Source organism: Dipteris shenzhenensis, chromosome 9 (genome assembly GCF_047967505.1).
Source record: "Dipteris shenzhenensis isolate YYH24624 ecotype China chromosome 9, Dip_SZ_1.0, whole genome shotgun sequence".
NCBI classification, from domain to species: Eukaryota; Viridiplantae; Streptophyta; class Polypodiopsida; order Gleicheniales; family Dipteridaceae; genus Dipteris; species Dipteris shenzhenensis.
This window is the reverse complement of record NC_141604.1, coordinates 35,209,790-35,234,818: the sequence shown is the minus strand read 5'-3', so window position 1 is coordinate 35,234,818 and position 25,029 is coordinate 35,209,790. Positions and strand designations below refer to the sequence as shown.

Here is a 25,029-nt window from a genome sequence, read left to right as displayed (position 1 = left end):
AGAGAAGATCTCCATCAATTGTGTTCAAAATTGGAGAGGATGGAACTGTGGTTCTAAGCAATTCTGAATAGACAAGCTTACGAGTGCCACATTAGCAAAAGTTGAAAAATACAAGGAGATCGTTGTAGACACGTTATCTCAATGCTTACGAGACTCCCAAAATTTGTTTCATGTGGGAGATTGCAACGAATGCAAAAAGACACACCATATCCATTCTCATGAAGCCCTTTGTAATATAAAACCCCCCCATACACACACCAAAAAAAGGGGGGGGGACTCTCTCTCTCAACATTTAATATGAAAAAATTAAGTAAAACATTAGAAAAGAGACATGTTTTTAATATCCAATCAGCTAACTGCTACGCTTCTATACCATTGAGAGAGAGACACATAGACACACACTATATATCGACTATGTGAGGGTCTTGGAGGCATGCTTGCAACTGTGGGTGCCAGAATTTAAAGTATTGATGGTTGAAGCCCGTGAGGGTGGTCCTAGGGTTGTCTGATAGCATGAGATCTTGTGGAAGCAATTGTTTTGAATGCTTTTTTGTCCTAAGGATCGTCTCTTTATTTGGACCAATGGGTTAATAGGTTTAAGGGATTCTAATAGCAAACAAGTTCTAACTGATTTGTTAGCTGAGGCAATTACTACGATCGAACCTAGGTAAAAGTTTGATATTTGATGATGATAGGATTTATTAAGTTTTACACATATGGGATGCTTCATGCATGCTTATTGTCAAGTAGTGTGGTGGCCTTGGACTCATGTACTACTAGGAATCATCAACTGAAAAAACGGCCCTGTAATTCAAACGCCGATCATATATGTTGTTCCAACGGGCTCATGCCACTACTACGGTACTATTGCTGTTACTTATGGTTTAGTGAGCATATTCTAATGATTGTACTTTTTGGGGGTGGTGATATTGGGCTTATGGCTCTAGGCAGCATAAAACAAATTTCCATTTTCTTTATAGTCCTCTCGACCCTTTATGTCTTGTACCACATTGGCCCAATCATCACATCTTGTGCCGCAGAGCAAGAAATAGCAATAAATCTACTAGCAAAGAGGCAATGGAATGTGACAGAAGCAAGGAGGAGATGAGTACAATAGCGAATTATTATTAAGTGAACAAATCCAAAAGTGTAAACAACAGACTCATAATACCCCCAATGTGGGCTATCTGATAATTAGTACAGCATCATTACTCTAGGCAACCCAATCATAAGTTGTCACATAGTATGACTAACATTCCCCGTTAAGACTTTTAGATTAGATTGCCTGCAGTCCTATGACATGTAGTATTTATAGAATAAAGCGTGTCAAAACACAAACACATGTATTTAAATCTGTGAACAGTCTACATGGTTTGGATGCTTTCACATAATCATACTGCATTACAGATTACATATGTTCTTGGACACAAAACAAAGATGATGCAATAAAAACGATAAAGCAAATAAAACGTCTTTACACTAGCCACAAGTCCTGTGCGCACGGATATGCATCTGGGGGGGGCAACTTTTTTTTTTTTTTTTTTGGGGGGGGGGGGGGGGGCAACTATTATATTCTTTTTTATTTTCCCCTTCTTGACAACCATTCCCCATACACTAACTTTAAAATTAAAATGCACATAACCAAGGATCAAAGGTGTACCAGGAATCCCTGAGCTAGCTCCAAGGACAATAACAAGCATTGACCCATCCCAATGATTTATAAAACCTGCATTTCCTGTCTCCTTACACCAATAGCAAAAACCTTTTGTGACCAGTTTCACAATTTGAAACAAAAAAAGGTAAAAAATTAAGCAGCATCTCAATGACAAGCATATGGCAATCTCCCTACCGCATTAGAGCTGAAACATACAATTACACTTACTGACAAAACCCGTCTGTTGTGTACTTATATCCTACAAAATAGAAAATGCTTAGTGAAGTCAGGAGAAACACTAGACTCATATATCAGCAGTAACCTTCCCAACATGCAGACGCAGCAAGCATTATCCAAAATGATAGTTAGTTTCTAGGTAATTATATCTAATCAAAACTTGTGAAGCCCTCAGATGTGGACAAATTTGTCTCCACAGCTTAAGACTTGGGAATTGATAATACCTGCTGCATTGTTGGGTTTGCAGCACAAACTGATCCAGTCCGCACTTACCACCAAATCAAAGTACGGAGTGGCCTGCCACCTTGTCCATCGTGAGCACAAAGTGCTATGTTGTTACAAGGGGCTGCTACAGTAATGCGAACATGCATGCATACTCAACATCAGTACACTATTCAACAATCTATATTCATCATTAAACATATAATACTACCACCAATAAAGATGGCACAAGTGAACATTTAACAATCGTGATAAGACTCTGCAGAAACACCCCCAGAGCCACAGTGCCCTCAAATACATCTCAGCATAGTTGCCACACTTCGTAGGAAACCAAAGTGAGCAAGCACTTCAACACAGTATTTCATCTTTACATATCACTGAACAAATAACTTGAGTTATTTTATTCAACCACATAATCTTTCAATAGTATAAAAGCTAGCCAACACATGGGTCTGACCACTTTGTTCTATTGATTTGGCAAATTGATACAATAGAAGGTCCAAGTTCTCCAGTGACTTCACAAATCATTAAAAATACAATCGCTATTGATAATTTCAAAGCTATTCTATCGCTCCAACACTACATGGGTCCAGAAACCGACCGTGAAGTTGGCGTGGGAGCTCTCCAACTCAGCTTGTAGACAGCAAATCTTCTTCAGCCCAGATCCACTTTTCGGCTCGGCGGACATTAGTTAACTCTACAAGCAAGTCTCAACCGAGGCAAGCAGTGAGCAAAAGTCGGCATTCCCCACCGACCAGGCAACATTGATCAGCACCAATATTAGAGGTGAAATGAATATAGATGCCTCAGTTAACGAATCATCAATTAGCAACTGAAACACGAAAACCACATGAGCATTTCCAGCATCCTTTCTTTAGGCATAAGGATGATGCCGATGTCGCTCCTTTTCACGCACCACTATGTGTGAGCTCTGATACTCCCTATCTGCACAGAGGTTATAAACAATCTTAGAACGCCCATGCTAAGAGAGTTCAGGTTGGCATTTTAGTAAAAATCAGACATTGATTGGATTAATTATTGAAACACACCTCGGGATGACACATGATGCCGTACTTTGTCTGAATAACCTGCAGCCATAGAGCATACAATGGAAATTACAAACCTGGACACAAATCCTGCTGAGTGAACAGTCACCAAGCCTAGCACACTGGATTTCAACTGACAATGGAATGTTGACTTCAGCATAAATGCTTCAAAGTATGATTATAGCAACAACAGGCCCCACATCAAATAAGAAATCATTTAAGAGTGAAAACCTTACATACAGCCCAATAAACTAGATTCTGATACTCTTGATGTATTTCCTTAAGGCATGAACCTTTTTTTTGGGTCAATTTGTTATTTTATTTTGCCTGACTTGTGTGTTTAACTTTATTTATTACTTGTATGCTTGCAGGTGATCGCAATACTACAGATATCACAGTAACCTTTGGGGCAAGCATGATAGCACCTCTAAGAGGGGAAGTTATGATTTGATAGTACCCTACAAGGGGAGTTAACCACACACCACCTGTGTAATACAAAAATAAGTAAGAAGACTGAAATAGAGGAACAGAAGGTCTTACAAAAACAGGTCGATAAAGTCCTTGCGTCAACTCATGAGACCATCGTGCTGAGCTAATTGGCTCGTGGAACAGCCACGCAGATTATTAGATAATTATGCTTGGACCAGAGTTCTTGCAGATTGGAACCTTGTTCTATGACTTAAAGCTCTCTCAATTCACAAATTGCAGCCTAGTTTCTAGAATCCTTCAATTGAGCGCATGTTTGCTTGTCATATGCTTGGAAAGCGGTCTAAAAGAACTCTCAGCTTCCTTTTATGGAGTTTTCGAGATTTTCTACTGATGAACCTAACATAAGAATATACAAGTTTCATCTCTCCAACCTATTCTCCCAGTGTGGATACTCATAACATGATGATCATGATTTTGGTAGGGGGTCACCCAACTTCATCCTGCTTCAACATGTATCCACTTACTTGGTACTATTTCTTTTTGTTTTTCGATAGTATGCTTATTAAGAAATGAAATGTTTTCCTGCTGTTCAGCTACGGACAATGGGGACTAGGTCTAGCATTTGAGGGTGGACCCCCTTGCTTGGGGTTATGGGCATTAGTGACCCACAAGAGTGATGGCCTCTCTTTGAGAGGGACATCTAGAAACCACACCCCACCTGAGTACCCAAACATGGGACCAATCAAATGCACCGATTGCATACCGACTTAGGAACCATTCAAGAGAATGTTCCCTGAGCTTTGGGTGTGGGCCTGGCAGCATGCCAAGAGTAATGGAGATACAAGATAAGACGACAAACAAATGAGCTCAGTATGGCTCAATTATGACCTTAGAGTACCTCAATTATGACCTTAGAGTACGTCAATAGATAGTTTAAGCTGTTAGGAACCCGTGGGTGCGACCAGAATTAAATTTTGACAACTTTGAAATTTTAGGGCTTTTGGGAGTGACGTGGCAACTGACACGTGGCAGACTGCCACATGGAATCTGAGCTGGCAGGTCAGTCCACCTGTCCCACACATGTGGCAGCATGCATGGCAAATGGTAGGGCATGCAGGCCAAGTGTTTGGCCCCAAATCTGGTAGATTTGGGACAGGTTGTGGGCTGTCCTCTTTGGGACTGCAGCCCACCAAAAATCTGGGACAAGTGTCCACCTTCCACTCTAGGCCTAGGGGGGGGGGGGCTGAGCCTATAAAAGAAGGCCTCTCCCCTTCATCCCACACATGAAAATTTCGTCACTTTTCTTCTCCCTCCTTTTGGATGATCCAACAGAACCTCTCCAAGTCCTTGGGTGCAGCCAACTTCTCCCCAGGCCATTCTCTCACCTCAGCAACACTTTCTCTCTCTACAACAGCACATTCTCTCTCTACAGTTCCAGCCCCTCCTCTCCAAAAATCTGCCCCCTCTCAGCTCTTCTGGAACAGCAGCAGCATCCTCTCTTCTTCACCTAGCCTGCAGCAGCCACAGCCCCTTTCTCTCTCCTGCTGCAGTCTTTCTCTCTCTACTGCAAAAATTCTCTCTCTACTGTTCCAGCCCATTTCCCTTGGAGAAATCTGCCTTTCTGTGCACCTCTGGAACAGCAGCAGCTCCTCTCTTACATCTCCTCCCTTGGGACCAGCATTGGCACTCTCTCTCTACAGCTATCACTCCATAAAAGCTTTCTCTCTCTAGCCTACAGGCTGTTTTTCTAAGCTGTTCTCATTCCAGCCCCATTTCCACACTCTCCTCACCCAAGGTAGCTTCAGAGGCATCAAAGACTTCATCTACAAAAGGGTCAAGTCACGAAGGGAGCCTGTATTGTCAAGTTTATCTCATTTACAGCACTATTTCATGTTGTTTCTACTATCTTTCTAGAAACTAGTGCTTGTCTCTAATGTTGGATGTAAGTGGTGATTGTTGCAGGCTTCTTCCTTGTGGATTGGGCAAGCCAAGAGTTGAAACCTGAGCTTGGAGTCCTCTTTTTTGTTGTCTACCTTGTACATATGCTCTTGAGTCTTGTATCTAGGTCCTAGGTTTTCACTGAGTTCATGAGTTTGGAAGGTGCATTGCACCTTCGTCTTGTATCTCCATTTTCAAGAATAAAGTGAGCCTAGATAAGGGGGGGGCCCCGTCTTGGCCCCTCAATCATATTGCATTTTCCAATGATGTCACTTTGTGTTTAAGCTGTATAAGTCTTAATTCCAGCTTAATTGCAAACTCTTAAGTTCAAGTATATGTGTTTGGCAACTCGCAATCATCTCATTCAAATGCCTCTGCCAAATCCGTTGTCTGAATTGATAGAAAGCACCGAGTAGTTTACATTGGTATCAGAGCTTAGGTAGTGATCCTGTACTCTGTGCTTTCTCTTGTTGAGTCTCTCCTTCATTGAGTCATCTTGTCATCATGGCAGCCAATGGACCTGACCCTCCTCCTAACCTGCATGAGTTGAGTGCTCTCTTGGCAAACATTGCTCAACAGGTTCAAGTGCTGGAAAGCAGCCAAGCAGAAACTCATGACATAGGGCCCCAATCCCAAGGAAGAGGCTGTGCGGACAACACCAACTCCAACAAGGAGGGAAGATCATCCTCTTCTTCCCCTCCTCGAGGTAGACGGCGTCATCGGAGTCCATCTCCTTCGAGACGTCCACGGAGACGAAGGTATGCAAAGCATAAGGTACCTCTTGGAGATAAGCTCTTCAAGTTTACCAAGTACAAGGGAGAGGACAAGCCCGAGGTCTTGCTGGCCTGGATCCGAGACCTCGAGTATTTCTTTGAGGGGGACAAGTACGAAGACAAGGCGAAGATCCGGTTTGCCGTCCTGCACATGCAAGACCGTGCTTCACTCTAGTGGGCAGCTATGGTCAACACTGGACAGCAAGCCCACACCTGGAAGCGCTTCAAGAAGAACTTGATGAGGCACTTCCTGCCTAAGGAGTTTAAGAGAGATACAATGGTGCAGTGGGACATCCTCCGCCAACCCCAAGAAGAGAAAGTCAGTGAGTATGTTGATCGTTTTTGGGATACTTTGTTAAAAGTTCAAGCATTCAGTAGGAAGGATAAAAAGAGCAGCAAAGGAAGTTCTTTGCTGGCCTACAGTATATTGTTCAGCGTGAGGTGGACATTGCCACTCCTACTTCTCTCGAAGACACCATCAACATCGCCTTGAAGGTAGAGAAGAAACAATCTTTCTCCAACAAGCGGAATGGCAGCAACAACAAGTGGAAGTCCCAGGGAACCTCTTCCAAGGAACAAAAGGGTAAGGAGACAGCAAAGGACGCACCAAAAGAGCAAAAGTCAGCCAGCCAGCCTCCTTCGAAGAAAGCAGCCCGCACTTTCAGCTCATTGTCTCCACAACACAAGCAAAAGTATTACTTTGAAGGGCGGTGTTTCAAGTGTGGCGATCGAGGCCACAACTTCTACGAATGCCCTCAAGCTGCCAAAAACAGCAGCAACAAAGAAGCAGCCCTCAAAAAGCCAGTTTTGGTAGTTAACAAGGTGGAAGCACCTCCAGAAAAGGGAGCTGTAAACGACACCCATAGTTTGTTGAAAACATGGGGTCAGGTAAAGGATCAATCCGCTTTGTTTTTGTTCGATAGTGGAGCTACTCACAACTTTATTTCTCATGAGATGGCACAGAACCTCAGGATAGCCCCAGAGAATAAAGGAGAAGCCTTGGAGGCAACTGCAGCCTTCAAGAACCAAGAAGAGAAGGTGTACCCCATCATCGGCAAGCTTCGGGTACACATCCAGGGGTACTTGGATCATCTACCCTTCATGGTGGCACCACTTCAAGGATCAGATGTAATTCTCGGCATGCCCTAGCATAAGCAAGTCAACCCCCGAATCGATTATGTGAAGAATATTCTAACCCTCCAACATAAGGGTAGAGATGTGAGCATTGCAGCGAGAGTTTCAGGAAACACCATTCCTATGGTAAGTCATGCACGATCTCCCAATTCGCTTAAGAAAGGAGTATGTTCTTTTCTAGTGTTTGTACGCAATAAGCTACCAAGTGAAGAAAAGTTAGATCCTCTCACAAAAGAAAGATTAGATTTCCTTCAGGAATTCTCTAGTTGCTTCTCTCAGGAACTTCCTAGTCACCTCCCTCCTGAGAGACCAGAGGATCACAAAATTGACATAGTTCCAGGGTCTTCACCTCCAAATAGACCCCCATATAGAGTTAGTCAATCTCAACAAGATGAAATCTTCAAGCAAGTCCAAGAACTCTTGGACAAGGGATTGATCCAACCCAGTAGTTCTTCTTTTTGCTCTCCTGTCTTACTAGTCCAAAAGAAGGATAAAACCTTCAGGATGTGCATAGACTATAGAGCCTTAAACAAACAGACGGTTAAGAATCGTTTCCCAATTCCTCGTATAGACGATATCTTTAATCGTTTAGGAGGATTTGAAATTTTCTGCCACATAGATCTTAAGAGTGGCTACCATCAGGTACGAGTTGTACCTGAGGACATTCATAAAACAGCCTTCCGAACCACATTTGGGCTGTATGAATATATGGTAATGCCATTTGGCCTTACTAATGCCCCAGCCACGTTCAATCGACTGATGGAACGGTTGTTCAGGAACTATAGACAGTTCACTGCCATCTTCTTTGATGACATCCTCATTTTCAGCAAGAATGAGGAAGAGCATAAGGAACATCTAAAGATTGTATTTCAAATCTTAGCTGAAAATGCTCTTCACATCAATGAGAAGAAAAGTGAGTTCTTTCTTCCTGAGATTCACTATCTTGGTCACATTATCTCACGAGAAGGTGTCCGTATGGACCCAGCCAAGATACAAACAATTATAGAGTGGCCTGACTTAAAGAATGCCCATGAGGTAAGGTCTTTTCTAGGCCTATGCTCATATTACCGAAGGTTTATTTGGCATTTTGCTGAACTTGCAACCCCTCTACATGATCTCACTAAGAAAAATCTGAAGTTCAGATGGACCCAAAAAGAGAAGGACTCTTTTAATGCTCTAAAGCATGCCCTGACTACAGCTCCTGTACTTATCATTCCTGACTTAAGGAAACCATTCCTAGTAGCAGCTGATGCCAGTGGCGATTGCCTTGGGGCTTCTCTTACCCAGGATGGTCATGCTGTGGCCTTTGAAAGCCGACGGCTAAGAGATGAAAAAGAACTCTTAGCTGTAATTCATGCTCTCAAACTTTGGAAACATTATCTTTTAGGGATAGATTTTCTTGTAAAAACTGATCATGAAAGTCTTAAATATTTTCTAACTCAACCTCTGATCAAAGAGAGACATATGAAATGGTCTACCTTTTTGCAATCATTTCATTTTCAGATACAACATACTCCTGGAAAAGAGAATGTAGTGGCTGATGCCCTTTCTCGTAGACCACGACTTCACCATATTTCAGTTCCCTATCATGATGAGCTAACAGCCCCCTCAAAGAATTCTATGAGGGAGATGCTGATTTTGCTCAGCCATGGGCACATTTGAAAGATGGAGGCACCCATCATGCCTACCACATCAGGGATGGCTATTTATTCATGGAGAACAAACTATGTATCACAAAGCAACTTAGATCTAAAGTGATGGAGGAAAGCCATAACATCAAGGATGGCTATTTATTCATGGAGAACAAACTATGTATCACAAAGCAGCTTAGATCTAAAGTGATGGAGGAAAGCCATAACCCACCCTATGCTGGTCATAGGGGTATTGTGGCCACTTTTTCAGCCATGGATAAATTTTTCTACTGGCCTAATATGAAAAAGGACACTGCTGCCTACATTTCAGCTTGTCTCGCATGTCAAAAAGCTAAGTATGAGAGAGGAATACCCAAGGGTTTACTTCAGCCCCTACCCATTCCTGAGAGACCATGGGAACACATCACCATGGACTTCATTACAGGAATTCCCAGGACCAATCAAAATCATGACATGATTTGGGTGATAGTAGATCGATTTAGCAAGCAAGCCCACTTCATTCCTTGCAAAAAGAATCTCAAGGCACCTGAAGCTGCCCATTTATTTATTAGACACATCTTTAGACATCACGGCATGCCCAAGTCTATAGTATCAGATAGAGACTCAAAGTTCACTAGTAACTTTTGGTAGGCTTTGTTTGAGAACCTTGGAACTCTTCTAAGTTTCTCCTCAGCTTTTCATCCTCAAACGGATGGCCAAACTGAAGTTACGAATAGTACACTCTTGGATTTGCAGAAATTTTATGTGCATGACCAGCAAACCTTTTGGGAGAAATTCCTTCCTCTTGTGGAGTTTGCTTATAACAACACAATTCATTCCTCCACTGGAAAAGCTCCTTTCGAAATTGTATATGGTAGATCTTTACCAACTCCACTCATGCAAACAAAAGAGAAAATCTTTGCCGCTGATCAATTCGTGGAGGATTATGACTCTGCTTATGCCACAGTTCGAGCAGCCATTCAAAAGGCACAGGAGAAACAAAGAGCAGCTACAAGTGAAAGAAGGCCAATGGGTCTTATTGAAATTTGAGAAAGCCCGGTTAAAAACCAAAGTGGGCAAAAAGCGCATCTACTTCAAGCTATCCTTTCGATATTATGGTCCTTTTCAGGTATTGCAAGTAATAAATGATGTCTCATTCCGATTGAGACTTCCAGAGCATTGGAAGATCCACAATGTCTTCCACGTAAGCTTAGTGAAACCCTTCATTGGGGAACCACCTCAAGAGCCCACACTGGACGATGCACCTGAAGTAGAGGACACTGAGATCTTGTTGATCCCAGAGCAAATTATTTTGCATAACTTCACTACGGGACGTCGAGGCACGACTCGCAAAATGTACCTTTTGAAGTTCAGAGGGCTCCCATCCACCGATGCCCAATGGGTGGACAGAGCTACATTTCAGGAGTGTCCTGAAATCCTAGATGCTTATGAGGAAGCATTTCAGTTGCGGACAACCGAATGAAAGACGGAGGGAATGTCATCCTGCTTCAACATGTATCCACTTACTTGGTACTATTTCTTTTTGTTTTTCAATAGTATGCTTATTAAGAAATGAAATGTTTTCCTACTGTTCAACTACGAACAACGGGGACTAGGTCTAGCATTTGAGGGTGGACCCCCTTGCTTGGGGTTATGGGCATTAGTGACCCACAAGAGTGATGGCCTCTCTTTGAGAGAGACATCTAGAAACCACACCCCACTTGAGTACCCAAACATGGGACCAATCAAATGCACAGATTGCATACCGACCTAGGAACCATTCAAGAGAATGTTCCCTGAGCTTTGGGTGTGGGCTTGGCAGCATGCCTTGCAAGAGTAATGGAGATACAAGATAAGACGACAAACAAATGAGCTCAGCATGGCTCAATTATGACCTTAGAGTACGTCAATAGATAGTTTAAGCTGTTAGGAACCCGTGGGTGCGATCAAAATTAAATTCTGACTTCTTTGAAATTTTAGGGTTTTTGGGAGTGACGTGGCAGCTGACACGTGGCAGACTGCCACATGGAATCTGAGCTGGTGACACATGGCAGACTGCCACATGGAATCTGAGCTGGCAAGTCAGTCCACCTGTCCCACACATGTGACAGCATGCATGGCAAATGGTAGGGCATGCAGGCCAAGTGTTTGGCCCCAAATCTGGTAGATTTGGGGCAGGTTGTGGGTTGTCCTCTTTGGGACTGCAGCCCACCAAAAATCTGGGACAAGTTTCCACCGTCCACTCTAGGCCTTAGGGAGGGGGCTGAGCCTATAAAAGAAGGCCTCTCCCCTTCATTCCACACATGAAAATTTCGTCACTTTTCTTCTCCCTCCTTTTGGATGATGCAGTAGAACCTCTCCAGGTCCTTGGGTGCAGCCAACTTCTCCCCAGGCCATTCTCTCACCTCAGCAACACTTTCTCTCTCTACAACAGCACATTCTCTCTCTACAGTTCCAGCCCCTCCTCTCCAGAAATCTGCCCCCTCTCAGCTCTTCTGGAACAGCAGCAGCATCCTCTCTCCTTCACCTAGCCTGCAGCAGCCACAGCCCCTTTCTCTCTCCTGCTGCAGTCTTTCTCTCTCTACTGCAGAAATTCTCTCTCTACTGTTCCAGCCCATTTCCCTTGGAGAAATCTGCCTTTCTGTGCACCTCTGGAACAGCAGCAGCTCCTCTCTTACACATCTCCTCCCTTGGGACCAGTATTGGCACTCTCTCTACAGCTCACTCCATAAAAGCTTTCTCTCTCTAACCTACAGGCTGTTTTTCTGAGCTGTTCTCATTCCAGCCCCATCACACTCTCCTCACCCAAGGTAGCTTCAGAGGCATCAAAGAATTCATCTACAAAAGGGTCAAGTCACGAAGGGAGCCTGTATTGTCAAGTTTATCTCATTTACAGCACTATTTCATGTTGTTTCTACTATCTTTCTAGAAACTAGTGCTTGTTTCTAATGTTGGATGTAAGTGGTGATTGTTACAGGCTTATTCCTTGTGGATTGGGCAAGCCAAGAGTTGAAACGTGAGCTTGGAGTCCTCTTTTTTGTTGTCTACCTTGTACATATGCTCTTGAGTCTTGTATCTAGGTCCTAGGTTTTCACTGAGTTCATGAGTTTGGAAGGTGCAATGCACCTTCGTCTTGTATCTCCATTTTCAAGAATAAAGTGAGCCTGGATAAGGGGGGGGGGCCATCTTGGCCCCTCAATCATATTGCATTTTCCAATGATGTCACTTTGTGTTTAAGCTGTATAAGTCTTAATTCCAGCTTAATTGCAAACTCTTAAGTTCAAGTATATGTGTTTGGCAACTCACAATCATCTCATTCAAATGCCTCTACCAAATCCGTTGTTTGAATTGATAGAAAGCACCGAGTAGTTTACAATCCCTTTATCTTGCGTACTAGTTCACCTGTTGAGCACTAGTCAAAGTTGCACAAAACATGTCCTGGGTTTTTTACAGTACTATTTAAACATTCAAATTTATGCAGACAGATGAAGGCATGTGCACAAACAGTCTAGATACAGTCAGGAACTGTTGCAAAGGTTCAATTTTCAGGACTGCAAGCCTATTTCAACTCCCATGGAGCCAGGGTGACTGTTCACGCATGATGCAGGTGAACCTTTTGATGCTGTTCCATTAACTCAGGCTGTCGGATGCCTTATTTATCTGTAATACCTGTCCAGATATTCAGTTCAGTATGTAGCAGTATATGCACAGCCCAAAGACACAGCATTGGTGTGATATTTGCAGGGTATTCAGTCTCTTGGACTGTTCTATGCCGGGGTGACTCTCACTTGCATGCTTCCAGTGGCAATTGTTCCATTATTGGCAATTCATGCATGAGCAAGAAACAATCCACTGTGGTCGTGGCTTCTTTGGGATAGAAGCAATGACTTGTTGAGCCAAAAGCTCTGGTAGAATTGCACTTTGGACGTTGGTTCATTTTGTAGGAAGAGATACCACTGTTGCTCTTTGGGATAGGAGCAACAAGTTGTTACTTCTATTGCACCATCATCAGATCACTCTCGAGTATCCATTAGGTTTGAGTCTTGTTCCATATAATTGGAAAAATGTATCTGAAGTTGTCACTTGAGGGCTGACCAACATTAATAAAGGTGGTGCAATATTTTTTATAAACCATACAGAGATTAAACATATTCAAGACAAACAAGAAAGAAGTTCGTGTTATATCTCATCTTTTGTGCTGCTATGATTGATCTCATTGAGTAACATACTTTGAAAGGTCGAGAACTCTTTGCCAAGAATCCCATTAGAACTGACTCCCATGGTGTGGCCTGGTAGAGTTGTGCCCAACAACTTCATCTGTCTCATATGAATCGGCCTTTCATAAAATCCAAGTTGTTTCGTTCTTCTTTTCTCAACGGATTATCTCATAAGAGTGATAATTTGTACTGCTGCTTTAACCATTCCAACAATTTTGGAGTCTTGAAAATCTTTGGTGACTAGCAGCAAGGCCACATACTTCCGAGATGATCTTGGTAGAATTCTAGCCTTTCCAATGCTAAAACATGATTACACTCGTAAGGATGGTGAATGTTCAGAACACCACAGAATAAATCAGTGATACCACAATTGTATCATATGTATCAAGAGTCTTATTTAAGTAGTTTAACTGTGATAATGTGAGAGTTTATGGAGGTGGAGAGCTAAAAAAGGTGGAGCATGAGATTGCAAGAGGGCAGTCAACATGACAAAACCCTAAAACCCAAGGGTGAGTCAATACTAACTGTTTTGGCAGAAAAACATTAGAAGGAAAAAGTGCCTCCAATATTACAATATTTCCAACACCCTGACTGATCTCAATCACCAAATGGAAGTAAGCCCAAAGCTTTGCAGAAAGCTTCAAACTTTTCTCTGGAAAGGATCTTGGTGAAAAGATCTGATGTCTAGGACAGTAGATCAAACTGATCTCTAAACTGATCTCTCCTGCATGTAACCTCTCTCTTACATAATGATAATGGATCTCAATGTGTTTCGTGCGTGCACATTCCGTGCCATTGCAATAGCACTTAGACTGTCAGTCAGTATGGGAGTAGATGGATGCAAACCACCGCCATCAATCTCCTGAGCCCTACACATTCAACTAGAGTTGTGAAAGCTGCCCTCTCTGCTGCGAGATCCTCAGCAGGGAGTTTTTCAGTTTAACCATCACTTGCAATTTTGAGGGCAAAATTATATTTAGTGGGGGTTAGAATTATTAGTACTTGGGGGTGTTTGGAAGATAGAAAGGTGAAAGGGGATAAGGAGGTACTAGACTCCCCTGATGTGCAAAGTACTTTTAATGTGATATCTAATCCTATCCAGCTCCCTCCTCCTTTCTCCTACTTGCAGCCTACTCTTACTACCCCTAAGCTAACCATGTGAGGAGAAGCCAACCATGTAACATGCGTTCTCCTTTTTCCACAACTCGAAAGTTCCTTGCTCCTTTCAGGTCAACATCATTCCTCTATTGTGCCATGTACAAAATGTGTACAACTTTCCAGTTCTTTGTGGCTACAAGGTGTTACCTACCACCACCATGTGGTGATCAGCTCTCAATTTTTATAGGCTAAGTATCACACCTTACCACATGGTGAATCATCCTACCAAAAGATCCACCCATCACTCTACAAGATAGTAGGCTTGCTATACATTTGCTTGCTGGTAGAATGCAGCACACCATATCATGGACTATGTATTCTCAATTAGTTTCAATTTTTAAGGAAAACTTAATAGCTTCTGCAGTTGCTTTTTGAAGCTTTCAACATCAGTGTTCAATTTTCCATCGTATACTCCTTAAGGAATGTTAGCTAATGCGAGGACACTTATCCCCATTGTCATTGTTGTTGTCACTAACCCAAAAAAAAAAGCCTCGGGAGTCAATTCCCCATCAGCATCAGTGTTCAATTTCCCATCATATACTCCTTATAAGGAGTGTTAGCTAATGCTAGGGCACTTAAATCCCCCTCGTGTCGCTACTGCCACGCCTCTCTCTCTCTCTCTCTCTCTCTCTCTCTCTCATACACACACATCAAAGAAATATACAGTAACTTTCATGTAGAAGGTAACCGAACATGAAATGACATATACCTGGATGAATCCAAGAACATTCCCAAACTCATCCTCTAAAAACACAACATAGTGCCGTTTCAATCTCATGATAGTCACTCACAAGGTTGAAAACCATAAACTCCATCATGCATAGCAGGGACTAGCTACCGAAGATGAAATGACATCCTTAGTATCATAGTATAATGTTGTACCTCCAAAATCTGTATACCAGGTGGAATCCTCTAGAGCAAAGATTGACAATTTTCAAGAAACAGACAAACCTGAATCTTTGCTCCTGTCCTTGCTACGATGATCCCTGTCCTTGACCCGTTCTCGATCTCTCTCTGAATCTTTCTCCCTTGCTTTGTCTCGCTCTCTATCCCGAACCTTATCACGATCCCGATCCCGATCACGGTCTTTGTCCCTATCTCTGACTTTAGACCTATCTTTGTCTTTCTCTCTAGTTCTATCACTGCTTCCACCTTCCTTGCCTCTGTCAGCAATGACTTCTTCCTGCTCACGTGATGTCTTGACTCTCTCCTCAGTCAACTCTCCATTAGCAGTGGAGGCCCTGGCCTCTTCAGAAGGTTTTCTGGAGTCTTGCAGTGTGGAATTCTTGAGTTTGTCAAGGGCTACTTTGACAATGAAGTCTCTAGCATCTGAATTCGAAGTGGATATTTGACCCTGCTTTGTTCCATTAACGGTTCCAGAATTGGCCAAACAATCCTGCGAAGAAGTAAAAGTGAAGTTGGTAAAACTCTATTGCAAAGCAATGGGAAATAATAATGTGCAGTAAAAGTGAATAATCTTGTAACTTGCCTTCACGTTCGGAGGAGGATCCCAGGCTCTACTTGTTAACACAAACGATTTTGAATCTTTGCCAACTTCGATGTATTTTGCCTTTGGCTGTCGATAAAGACTTGCAAGAACCCTACATACTTCGTCAATTTCATCCTTTTCTGCGTCAAATACCTTCCACCATGGAGGATTCTCTGGCAAGCTAAACTTGAATCTCCGTGCCGCAGCATAGACAACACCACATGCAACCACTTCACTTTTGAAGCGGACGCAAAGTGTGGTACGTAAGCTGACAGAAGCAAGCATTGATAGTAAGAAAACACATCCATCAGTTGCGATTCAGTTCACCAAGGTCCTCAACCAACTAATGGACATTCAACAAACTTTCACCAACTTTCAAGTGCATCTGCTGTAGCATACCTATCATTTGCTAAATTCCAGGCCTCCTGCATCAATTCTGGTGGTGCTTCCAGTTGTGCCAAGTAATTTAAAATGAATTTATGTGGATGTTCCACGTGACAAATAAAACCCATCTCCTTCAAAAGATGGCGTTCAGTCCTAATCAGGTCTATCTTGAACTCCTCGTACCTCTGCAAAGAGAGCACGACAATGAGCCACAAATCAACTTTGAACCACCGAAGAGGCTAGAGTTGTTGAGAGACAACCTCGCAAAACAGCACTCCCACGTTCGGCAGAACCCACCTTCGAAAACGGGTCCAGTAGTTCGAGAGGCTTGTTTTCCCGACGGCATTCCATCCTATGGAAGACATTCAAAACGTGCTGAATTTTCCTTGGGCTTTCTTCCAGTTTCACGCCCAGCCAAACGCAGCTTGCGGCTACCCTCTACAGATAAAAAAGGCCGCGTAAGCTCTGAGTTCCCGAGAGGAACGCAGTATAAAAAGTCCACGAAGTGGGGCAAACCTTCACGTTGAATCTGGCGAAGGACTTCTTGCAATAGAATCGATGGAACAACACTTGGCCTGTGGCCATGACTGCTTGAGGTCTGAATTCAAAAAACGTTAAGTGATCGCAACCCTAACAGATACATGCGTACAACGAAATACCTCTTTTCCGCAAGGGTCAGCACATATCACAAACCCTACTAACAAAAATCGGGGCCAGGACGGACGGATACAATTTCAGCAAAATCCCGCTCTCCTGAATCAGCTCGCATCCAAAAAGCCGAAGAACAGTTTCCGTCTCCTCGTCGATGCCATCCCTGCGGGACGGCGAATTGTGCAGCTGCTCCTGCGAAAGGTAAAAGGTGTCGATGGCGGTGTAAATCATTAGCTAAAGGGAGGAAGACGGGGGGGGGGGGGGAGAGGAAGGGGGGGAGGTGTGGGAAGGGGGTGCGGGAGTTCAAGGGGAAGCCATGATCGATGATGAAATTCGATGGAATTGAGGGTAAGGCGAGGTGATAAGGAGGAGAGAAACTGCAGGGATGTGGCTATGGCGAAGAAAGAAGGGATGTGTGGCTATGGCGACGAAGCCCCCTACGATCTGCAGCAGGAAGAAGACGAAGATCCACAACCCTAACGTTAGGGTCCTGTCTCTCTTTGCCTTCTTCCTCTGTTCTTCTTCTTCTTCTTCTTGTGTTGTTGATGATGATGATGATGCTAATGGTGCGTTTGTGTTGCTTCGTTTTGTTACCCCTGCCTGTCCACGTGGCCTCCCTTTTCCCATCGCTCGGCCGTGCACTCGAGGGCCGGTGGGCCGAGGGGGGGCATTTTGCAACCGACTTGCCGACTCGATAGCCCACCACATCGACTCGACGATCAACTTGTGCAGTGTGGGAGCTTCCTCACCTCTGCCGAAACGAAAAGCTGCTCCTCCTTCCAGTCCAGAAAGATTCTCTCTCTACCAAAAAGGAAAGCTGCTCCTCCCAGTCCCGCAACTCCTCCTTCCGGTCCAAAAAGATTCACTACTTCATAGCTCTGACACCAGCAACAAACGGCTCCTCCCACGTCGGCATTGGAATGCTTGGCTCGAATCATGAAAAATGGATGGCAACACTCGCCCCGCATGGGGCCTTGATGGATGCCTACTCTTGGGGTTGGGTGAGCACCACTAGTAGGCGTAAGGAATCCCTCTCACCCCTCTCTCCTCGCCCTATCGCTTCTCACCCCTCAATGCTCCCATATCCTTGCGACACCTCGTCACATGCCAATCATGCCTGCATGTTGGCCATCAAAGGGATCGTTGTTATCAGCCACCCCATCTCATGTGCATGCATCATGACCTTCCACAAGCATCACACAATTGAGTAGTGTCAAAGATCTCATTCAATTGTTCTTGTCTTGACAAAAATAGAAACAGAAGTAAGGTAAACGGTCGAATTGACGAACGTGCCAAAATGGGAACCCATTTAAATTGCTGATTTTGTGTTTTTTGGGGCACCACATGGACGAAGTTCTCACCAGCCATGTGCCACACCTACTCCGCATGCACTCTGCCACGTGTCTACACTTCACGTGGGCCTTAGGTGTAAATCAATGACTTGTCCAAAGCCCGAACAACTCGGGCAGACGGGCTCAGCCCCTTGCCCTCGAACTCCTTCTTCCCCATTCTCGGCCGACGCAGGGCCAGTACATGGCATCGTCCAAGCCATGTCGTGCGATCTCGGATGCCACTTCTTGACACCTCTCCAAGCTGTAGCGCATGATCTAAGTGCCCCTGCTTGTTGCAGCGTTTGCATAAGGAGTGGCGGCCTCAGTGTTCATTAGGAGTGGCGGTCGGTGTCGCAGAGATATTTTCGCTCGAGCTCTGTCAAGTGTTTCGTTTTTGTGTGTGGTTTCGTTTCCTACAGGGCTCTTCATGCATGTCCTTTGTCAAACGAGGGGGCTTCCGAAACATCAAACGAGGGGGCTTCTGATCGCATAGCTCACTATGCATTCGAATAGGTTGTGCTTTACGAAACGGTTGTGCATTCGATAAGCTTGTGCTTTACGATAACTTAATACATATCTGCTTTGCTTCACAGTTGCATGCTTTGGTAACTCAAAACAAAATGTTTCCATTACATTCGCGTTTAGGGTAATAGGTTTCCTACAATATATCCGCAGGTTTCTTAATTACACGCCCTACTCCATGTCAGTAGCCTCTGGGTCATAGTTGGCTACATCCATATCTTTCTTGTTGCAAAAATGGATTCACAAAACTGCCCTCCTGCAGCTACAATGCAAGGTCTTCTAATCGGTTAGCCTACTCGCTATAGGTAGCCTCCGAGTCATAGCCTCCATTGAAGTTGCTTGTACAAAGTTCTTTCATGTTCCATGGGTCAGTGTACATTGCTCCATTTGGATCTCCATAAGCCCATGGGTCAGATGTTTGGACATTAGCCCAAGGAGTACCAACAACATGAATTCGATTTGCCTCTGCCCAATCCACCCCTTCTGTCGGTGCGTTGTAATCATAATTGCTCAAACTTTCTAAATATAAAGTCACCTCTATGTTTGGAGGACATATGTGGTTCGTCCTCTCTGGCAATGTCCCACCAAATATCTAGTATGCAAAAGGGACCTTTCTTCGTGGAGCCTAGGGTGTGTCTACCATTGAGGTACTTGCAAGACCATCAGGAATAGCAAGTGCTGATGGGTCGTTCATAGGCTGTGACATGTTGCCAAGTGCAGCTGCAACCCTTCAAGATCTTTCTTCTACCTCCTTCATAACTTTTGCTCTACTAACCCGGGCTTCACTCTTGGCCTTGGTCTCTCTCTTCCTCTTATGGCCCTCCACCTTCAAGCCTTTCTTGTTGGATATAGCTTTGGTATGAGCCTTTGCAAGCCTCTTAACCTCTGCCTCTTCTCTCTTCAATGTTTTGTCTTGCTCCACCTGCTCTTTCTTCTCAAGTCATCCTGCATCAATATCTGTGGCTCAGAGAAGTCTATGTAAGGTTCAGACTTCCTTGCCACTTGCTTGTGGATTGTCTCCCTTGGCATGGGCAACTAGATTCGGGCAGGTAGCTGTATTGAGCTAGAATATGTATAATTGAATTTAGTGCTATTTCCTAGAAATTTTTAAATAATATTTTCCATTTTGACTTAATTTATAAAGTGAATTTATAACATAGATTTATGTAAACTTGCAATTTGAGTAGGTCAAGTTCTCCATGACACTTGGATGACCGCAATATGTATCTATAGGATGCATTATGTAAACTTGCGATTTGAGAAGAATTAATTATGATATCAAGAAGAGCATTATAATAGTAGAAATATTTGAAATACAATACAATATTTTATAAGAGTAACAATACATGAAATTTTATGTAGTATACTTAAAAGTGGTTATTATAGGATTTGTTTTAAATGGAGTTATATATCACTAAAAACATGACGTATTTAAAAGCATTTTTAAATAATAGTTCATACATGAAATATTTTTTGAGTTTTGGAAAAAATTAGTAATGTTTTGAAAATGAAAAAAATTGAGTAATATACGCTATGAATTAAGAGTCCTTCAATACTATGACTTTACTATAGCTTTAAATAGGAAGTGCCATGGGTTTGGTTTTCATAGCATATTTTAGAAGGTAATATGATAGGCCTGTGTTGGTTATTTTTTGAATTTTCATATGTGCTTGGCACAAGAGTAATATTCCTGCATGGTATGGAACGACATTACGATGTTCTAGGGATGGACGGAAGTAGATCCATCTTTGTGTGAGAGGATCTAAAGTAGGTTTAGTTTCTAAATGTATAGGATATGGAAATCTATATTTGCATTTGTGGTTTGTGCTTGAGTCAAATAGATTGCATGTTGTCCTACATGTGTGGATTTGTTTTCTCGTTATCATATAGTTAAGCTTTCTTTGAATTGAATTCTCTGGCCATTTATTAAAATCATTCGTGTAAGGGATATATGCATCTATCTGGTTTGATACGATCTCTATGTCTTATTCATCTATCCATAGCATTATGTGTGCATGCATAGATCCTTGATTTTGTATCTCATATCTTATGATGTGATGGTTGACTTTACCTAGTAGTCCTTTATCACACAGAATATATCTTGCTAAGAATTGTTGCAGTCTAACATGGAAGAGCATTGTGCATTCAATTGGACAATCTCTCCATGTGAAGTTCTTATTGAATTGTTTAGCAATGGTTTCTATTTGATCGATTTCACACCATCTTGTGGTTGATATCTCATCTGCAGTAAGTGTAAGGAATATATTGGAAAGGCACCATGTGTCAACCATCGCCATTAGATCTTTACGCTGCCATGAAGGAGATCCGGGAATAGAACTTGGTATTTGAAACTTAAGAATACGTCTAATTATCTCTTGTTCAGATATTCTTGGATCTTGTTGTCTTTGTTGGTTAATATCTCTTTGTAATACTGTAGTTTGAGTAGAATTTGCCATTATAATAGATTAATGTATTTGGTACATCAATAACAAGTATGGTTTGTAAAGAGTGAACACGGGGAACAATGTTGATATTCTCATTTTTAAATATATGTTGAAGAACATCTTGCCATCATGAGCACCATATCCGAAAGGATAGAGGAATGGGAATAATGCATACTCAAAGTGTTAATTCGTCACATTGTGACAGACCTTCCAGAGATGTTATGGGCTGATGCTCAATAACTCTTGTTGAATCACGAAGTACAATTGTGCCGACTTCTTGCGATGAATTGATAAGTTGTAGGTAGCATGTTAATTTGTTCTAGTAATGACAAGTAGTTGTCCTCAAGTGCAATTTTCATAAGATCGAATGGTGAGTCAGCAGAGTGTCTTTCAAGAATATCAAAAATAACTTCTGAAGAAAGAACACTTACTCCTAGTTTTGGATGCGGTTGTTCATACATTGTCAAGTATTCTTTAAATATGGGATTTGTTCTAGAGTTAAATGCTAGAACGTGTTTTGTTGTTGATACTTGTTGCTAAAGATGTAATACCTGTAGAAATGTTTAGGGATATATCGATTATAGAAAGCATTTGCATTTGAAATATGTCTGCACCTAATACATTTTGTAAATAGTCTGGATCATAGGGAACTGAGTACAACTTTCTGAATGGACTATCTATGCATGCTTTACAAGCCATTTTTTATCTATGTCCTAGGCCATTTTCTACATGCAAACTTATGAATTTTGTAGCTATATTTTGTAGCTATTTGAATTTGGGATGTAGCAGTTTTCATTTATTACTTTGTATATATTAGGTGGCAATTTGAATTTGAGATATAGCACTTTGATTTTTGTACATAGCATTTTTTAGAATTAGCACTAAGCATTGATCAACTAGCATTTTTGCATTTAGCATATAGAACTTTGTATCCAACACATAAACAAATAAACTTAACCACACATTCGTGTGGGGGGAGAGTCGGCACATTTCCTCTCCAAAAATTATAAGACCAAGGAACGTGCCCTTCCTTGGGATCTTTTTTTTTTGCATTTTGCACATAGTATTTTGCATATAGTATGTAGAACATAGCACTTTGCATTTTGCACATGGTACTTTGTTTTTAGAACTATATGATTTTGTATTTTGTACATAGTATTTTGCATTTAGTACATAGCATTGAGCAACTAGCATTTTTGCATTTAGCACATAGCACTTTTTATCGAACACATAAATTAATAAACTTAACCACACATTCGTGTGGGGGGAGAGTCAGCACATTTCCTCTCCAAAAATTATAAGACCAAGGAACGTGCCCTTCCTTGGGTTCATATCACTTTGTATTTTGCACATAGTATTTTGCATATAGTATGTAGCAATTTGAGTTTGGGATATATAACATAGCACTTTGCATTTTGCACATGGTACTTTGTTTTTTGAACTGTATGATTTTGTATTTTATACATAGTATTTTTCATTTAGTACATAGCATTGAGCAACCAACATTTTTGCATTTAGCACATAGCACTTTTTATCGAACACATAAATTAATAAACTTAACCACACATTCATGTGGGGGGAGAGTTGGCACATTTCCTCTCCAAAAATTATAAGACCAAGGAATGTGCCCTTCCTTGGGTTCATATCATTTTGCATTTTGCATTTAGTATTTTGCATTTTGTACTTATTGAGTTTGGGACATAGAACATAGCACTTTGCATTTTGCACATGGTACTTTGCATTTAGGAATGTATGATTTTGTATTTTGCACATAGTATTTTACATATAGCATGTAGCAATTTGAGTTTGGTATATAGAAATTTGCATTTAGTATATAGCAATTTTCATCTAGGTATTAGTGTTAAAATGGCTAACATGCCATATCAACATCTTGGGTCTATTTGAAGCACCGATTTGGTCTAGATCATGATTGCAAGGGGCAGGGGAAAACAGGGAAAAGAGGACCTTCTTTTGCAGATCGTTTTATACAATCTTTTAGAGAAAGAGCTTCCATTGTACCTGGACAAGGTTCGACTTCGTCAGTAGATGCTGTCCGAATAGGGTTGCAATCAGTAGCCTCAACCATTCGATCTTCTGCGGAGGCTGGTGTAAGTAAATTTAATACTCTTACCACTAGCATGCTATATGCAGTGGGAGGGATGACCAATAAAGGCCAATCAGAGAAACCTGGACAGGGATCCAAAGCAATTAGACCACCCATATCCAAATCCATAGAGGTGTGTCCTCAATGTGGGGCACAATTTTCCATGGTATCACTTTTGATTCAACACGTTGAAAGTGCTCATAGCTTAGCCAAGAGTGGTATCAATCAACAAATTGTTGATTTATGTCCAAAGTGTGAGAGGGGTTTTCAAGATCCTATCTCCTTGGTTGATCACGTTGAAAGAGACCATGGTGGCACATCAATGGATCATTTGGAGCAATGACTTTTAACCTTTACATGGTTGAATATCTCAACTCTTTGTCCTGCTGGGGATATTGATACCCCTGTCGGGCATGAAGCATGTGGGTGAGTGGGGAAACCTAGAAAAAAAGGAAAAGGTTTGATGTATGGGCATTCCAATTCATTTATTATTTAAAGGAAATTTTAAACTTAAATGACACTCTAGTCTTTTAAAGTATCTGATAAAATGCTATGGATAACCCCTCAGCATTTTGAGTTCTTGTTTTTTTATTGGATTTGTGCCGTATTATTCATTTACATGAGTAATCAAAAATGTGTATTAACAACTTGCTAAGGATTGACCTGGTTATATGCGTTCATACATGGGGGCGATCTCTCTTAAGAATCTGAGCTTTAAGTCGTCATTTGGATATATTTATACATAGGAAGCACAATAATATTGATTCTTTTCCTACAAGTGCTGTTCAAGGATGAACAAGAAGGGGAAAGAGAAGAATAGTTATGCACACTATGCTAAAATTATACTTCTTGGGTGGCAAGGGGGGGATGCTATACTGCTTAGGGAGATGGGTTCGTAGGATTTGAAGGCTCAGTTTGCCCCATTAGCCTGCTGAAGAGTCTTTGGTAGAGCTTGATAATCTTGTGTGTGCATATGTCTATGGATGAACGATGTTGGTAGATGAGAATCTGATTAGCATCGTTATTAAACAAGTATTTGTTTCCCATGCTCATGAACAGTGACTTCTCTTGTATGCAACTTATCTCAAAAGCATGCAGAATACGCTTGATTCTAGACACTTGTGCATGTTTGTATAGCGGGATTGCAGAATCCAGAATGAACTAAATCGAACAATCAAAGCTTAATAGTGTATCAAAGTGACATTAGCTTTCACCCCAACACTGGCCACATTTGGAGACTTTGGTTGGTTGTGAAATGCTAAAGTTAAAAGATTTTGTCCAAAGTTCCATTGAAGGGCAAGATGCTCCCTCCAAACTGACTGATGTGAAGACCTTACTGCATAGCTATTGTCTGAACTGAGGAAAGAAGGGACAATCTCTCACATGCGAGCCCCCAAACTAGGAGGACAAAGAGGCTCAACCCCTAGCAAATCCTAGCTAAGAGTTTGGGGCTACCAATTGGGAAGCACATGGACTGCCACGTAGTAGACATGGGCAGATCTACATGCACGGGTGCCTGCCATATGTGCAGCTCCATAGGTGGCCATGGGGAGGGAACCCTGTTATAGATCTGGCTGCCACATAGGCATATCTGCCAGCCTTGTGTGAGCAAAGAAGAACTGCCACCCCACCTAACCCTGGCACTCTTCCATCTATGCAGGCTCT

The 25,029-nt window shown here is 42.2% G+C and overlaps 2 protein-coding genes across 6 annotated transcripts; one reads left to right on the top strand and one right to left on the bottom strand.

Annotated features, from left to right (window-relative positions):
• Positions 1 to 1,553: 1,553 nt before the first annotated feature.
• Positions 1,554 to 17,502, bottom strand: RCY1 (arginine-rich cyclin 1). Of its 5 annotated transcripts, none has more exons than XR_015541562.1 (10): positions 17,043 to 17,502; positions 16,829 to 16,910; positions 16,610 to 16,750; positions 16,328 to 16,497; positions 15,929 to 16,196; positions 15,391 to 15,835; positions 3,163 to 3,201; positions 2,715 to 3,058; positions 1,850 to 2,237; positions 1,554 to 1,742 (listed from the first exon to the last, which is right to left on the bottom strand). XR_015541562.1 is itself a non-coding variant. In XM_087379449.1 (8 exons), the coding sequence occupies exons 1-8, from the start codon at positions 17,192 to 17,194 to the stop codon at positions 2,988 to 2,990; spliced, it is 1,368 nt and encodes a 455-aa protein (XP_087235575.1). In that variant the 5' UTR covers positions 17,195 to 17,502; the 3' UTR covers positions 2,486 to 2,987. The 5 variants fall into 5 exon arrangements, 1 of the variants encoding a protein (XP_087235575.1); XR_015541561.1 differs by having other exon boundaries at positions 1,554 to 1,913; positions 2,116 to 2,237; XR_015541560.1 differs by having other exon boundaries at positions 1,554 to 2,240.
• Positions 17,385 to 23,818, top strand: LOC147898573 (zinc finger AN1 and C2H2 domain-containing stress-associated protein 16-like). Its single transcript, XM_087379194.1, has 2 exons — positions 17,385 to 17,444; positions 23,168 to 23,818. Exons 1-2 carry the CDS (start codon positions 17,385 to 17,387, stop codon positions 23,705 to 23,707), a joined length of 600 nt encoding a protein of 199 aa, XP_087235320.1. The 3' UTR covers positions 23,708 to 23,818.
• Positions 23,819 to 25,029: the final 1,211 nt, after the last annotated feature.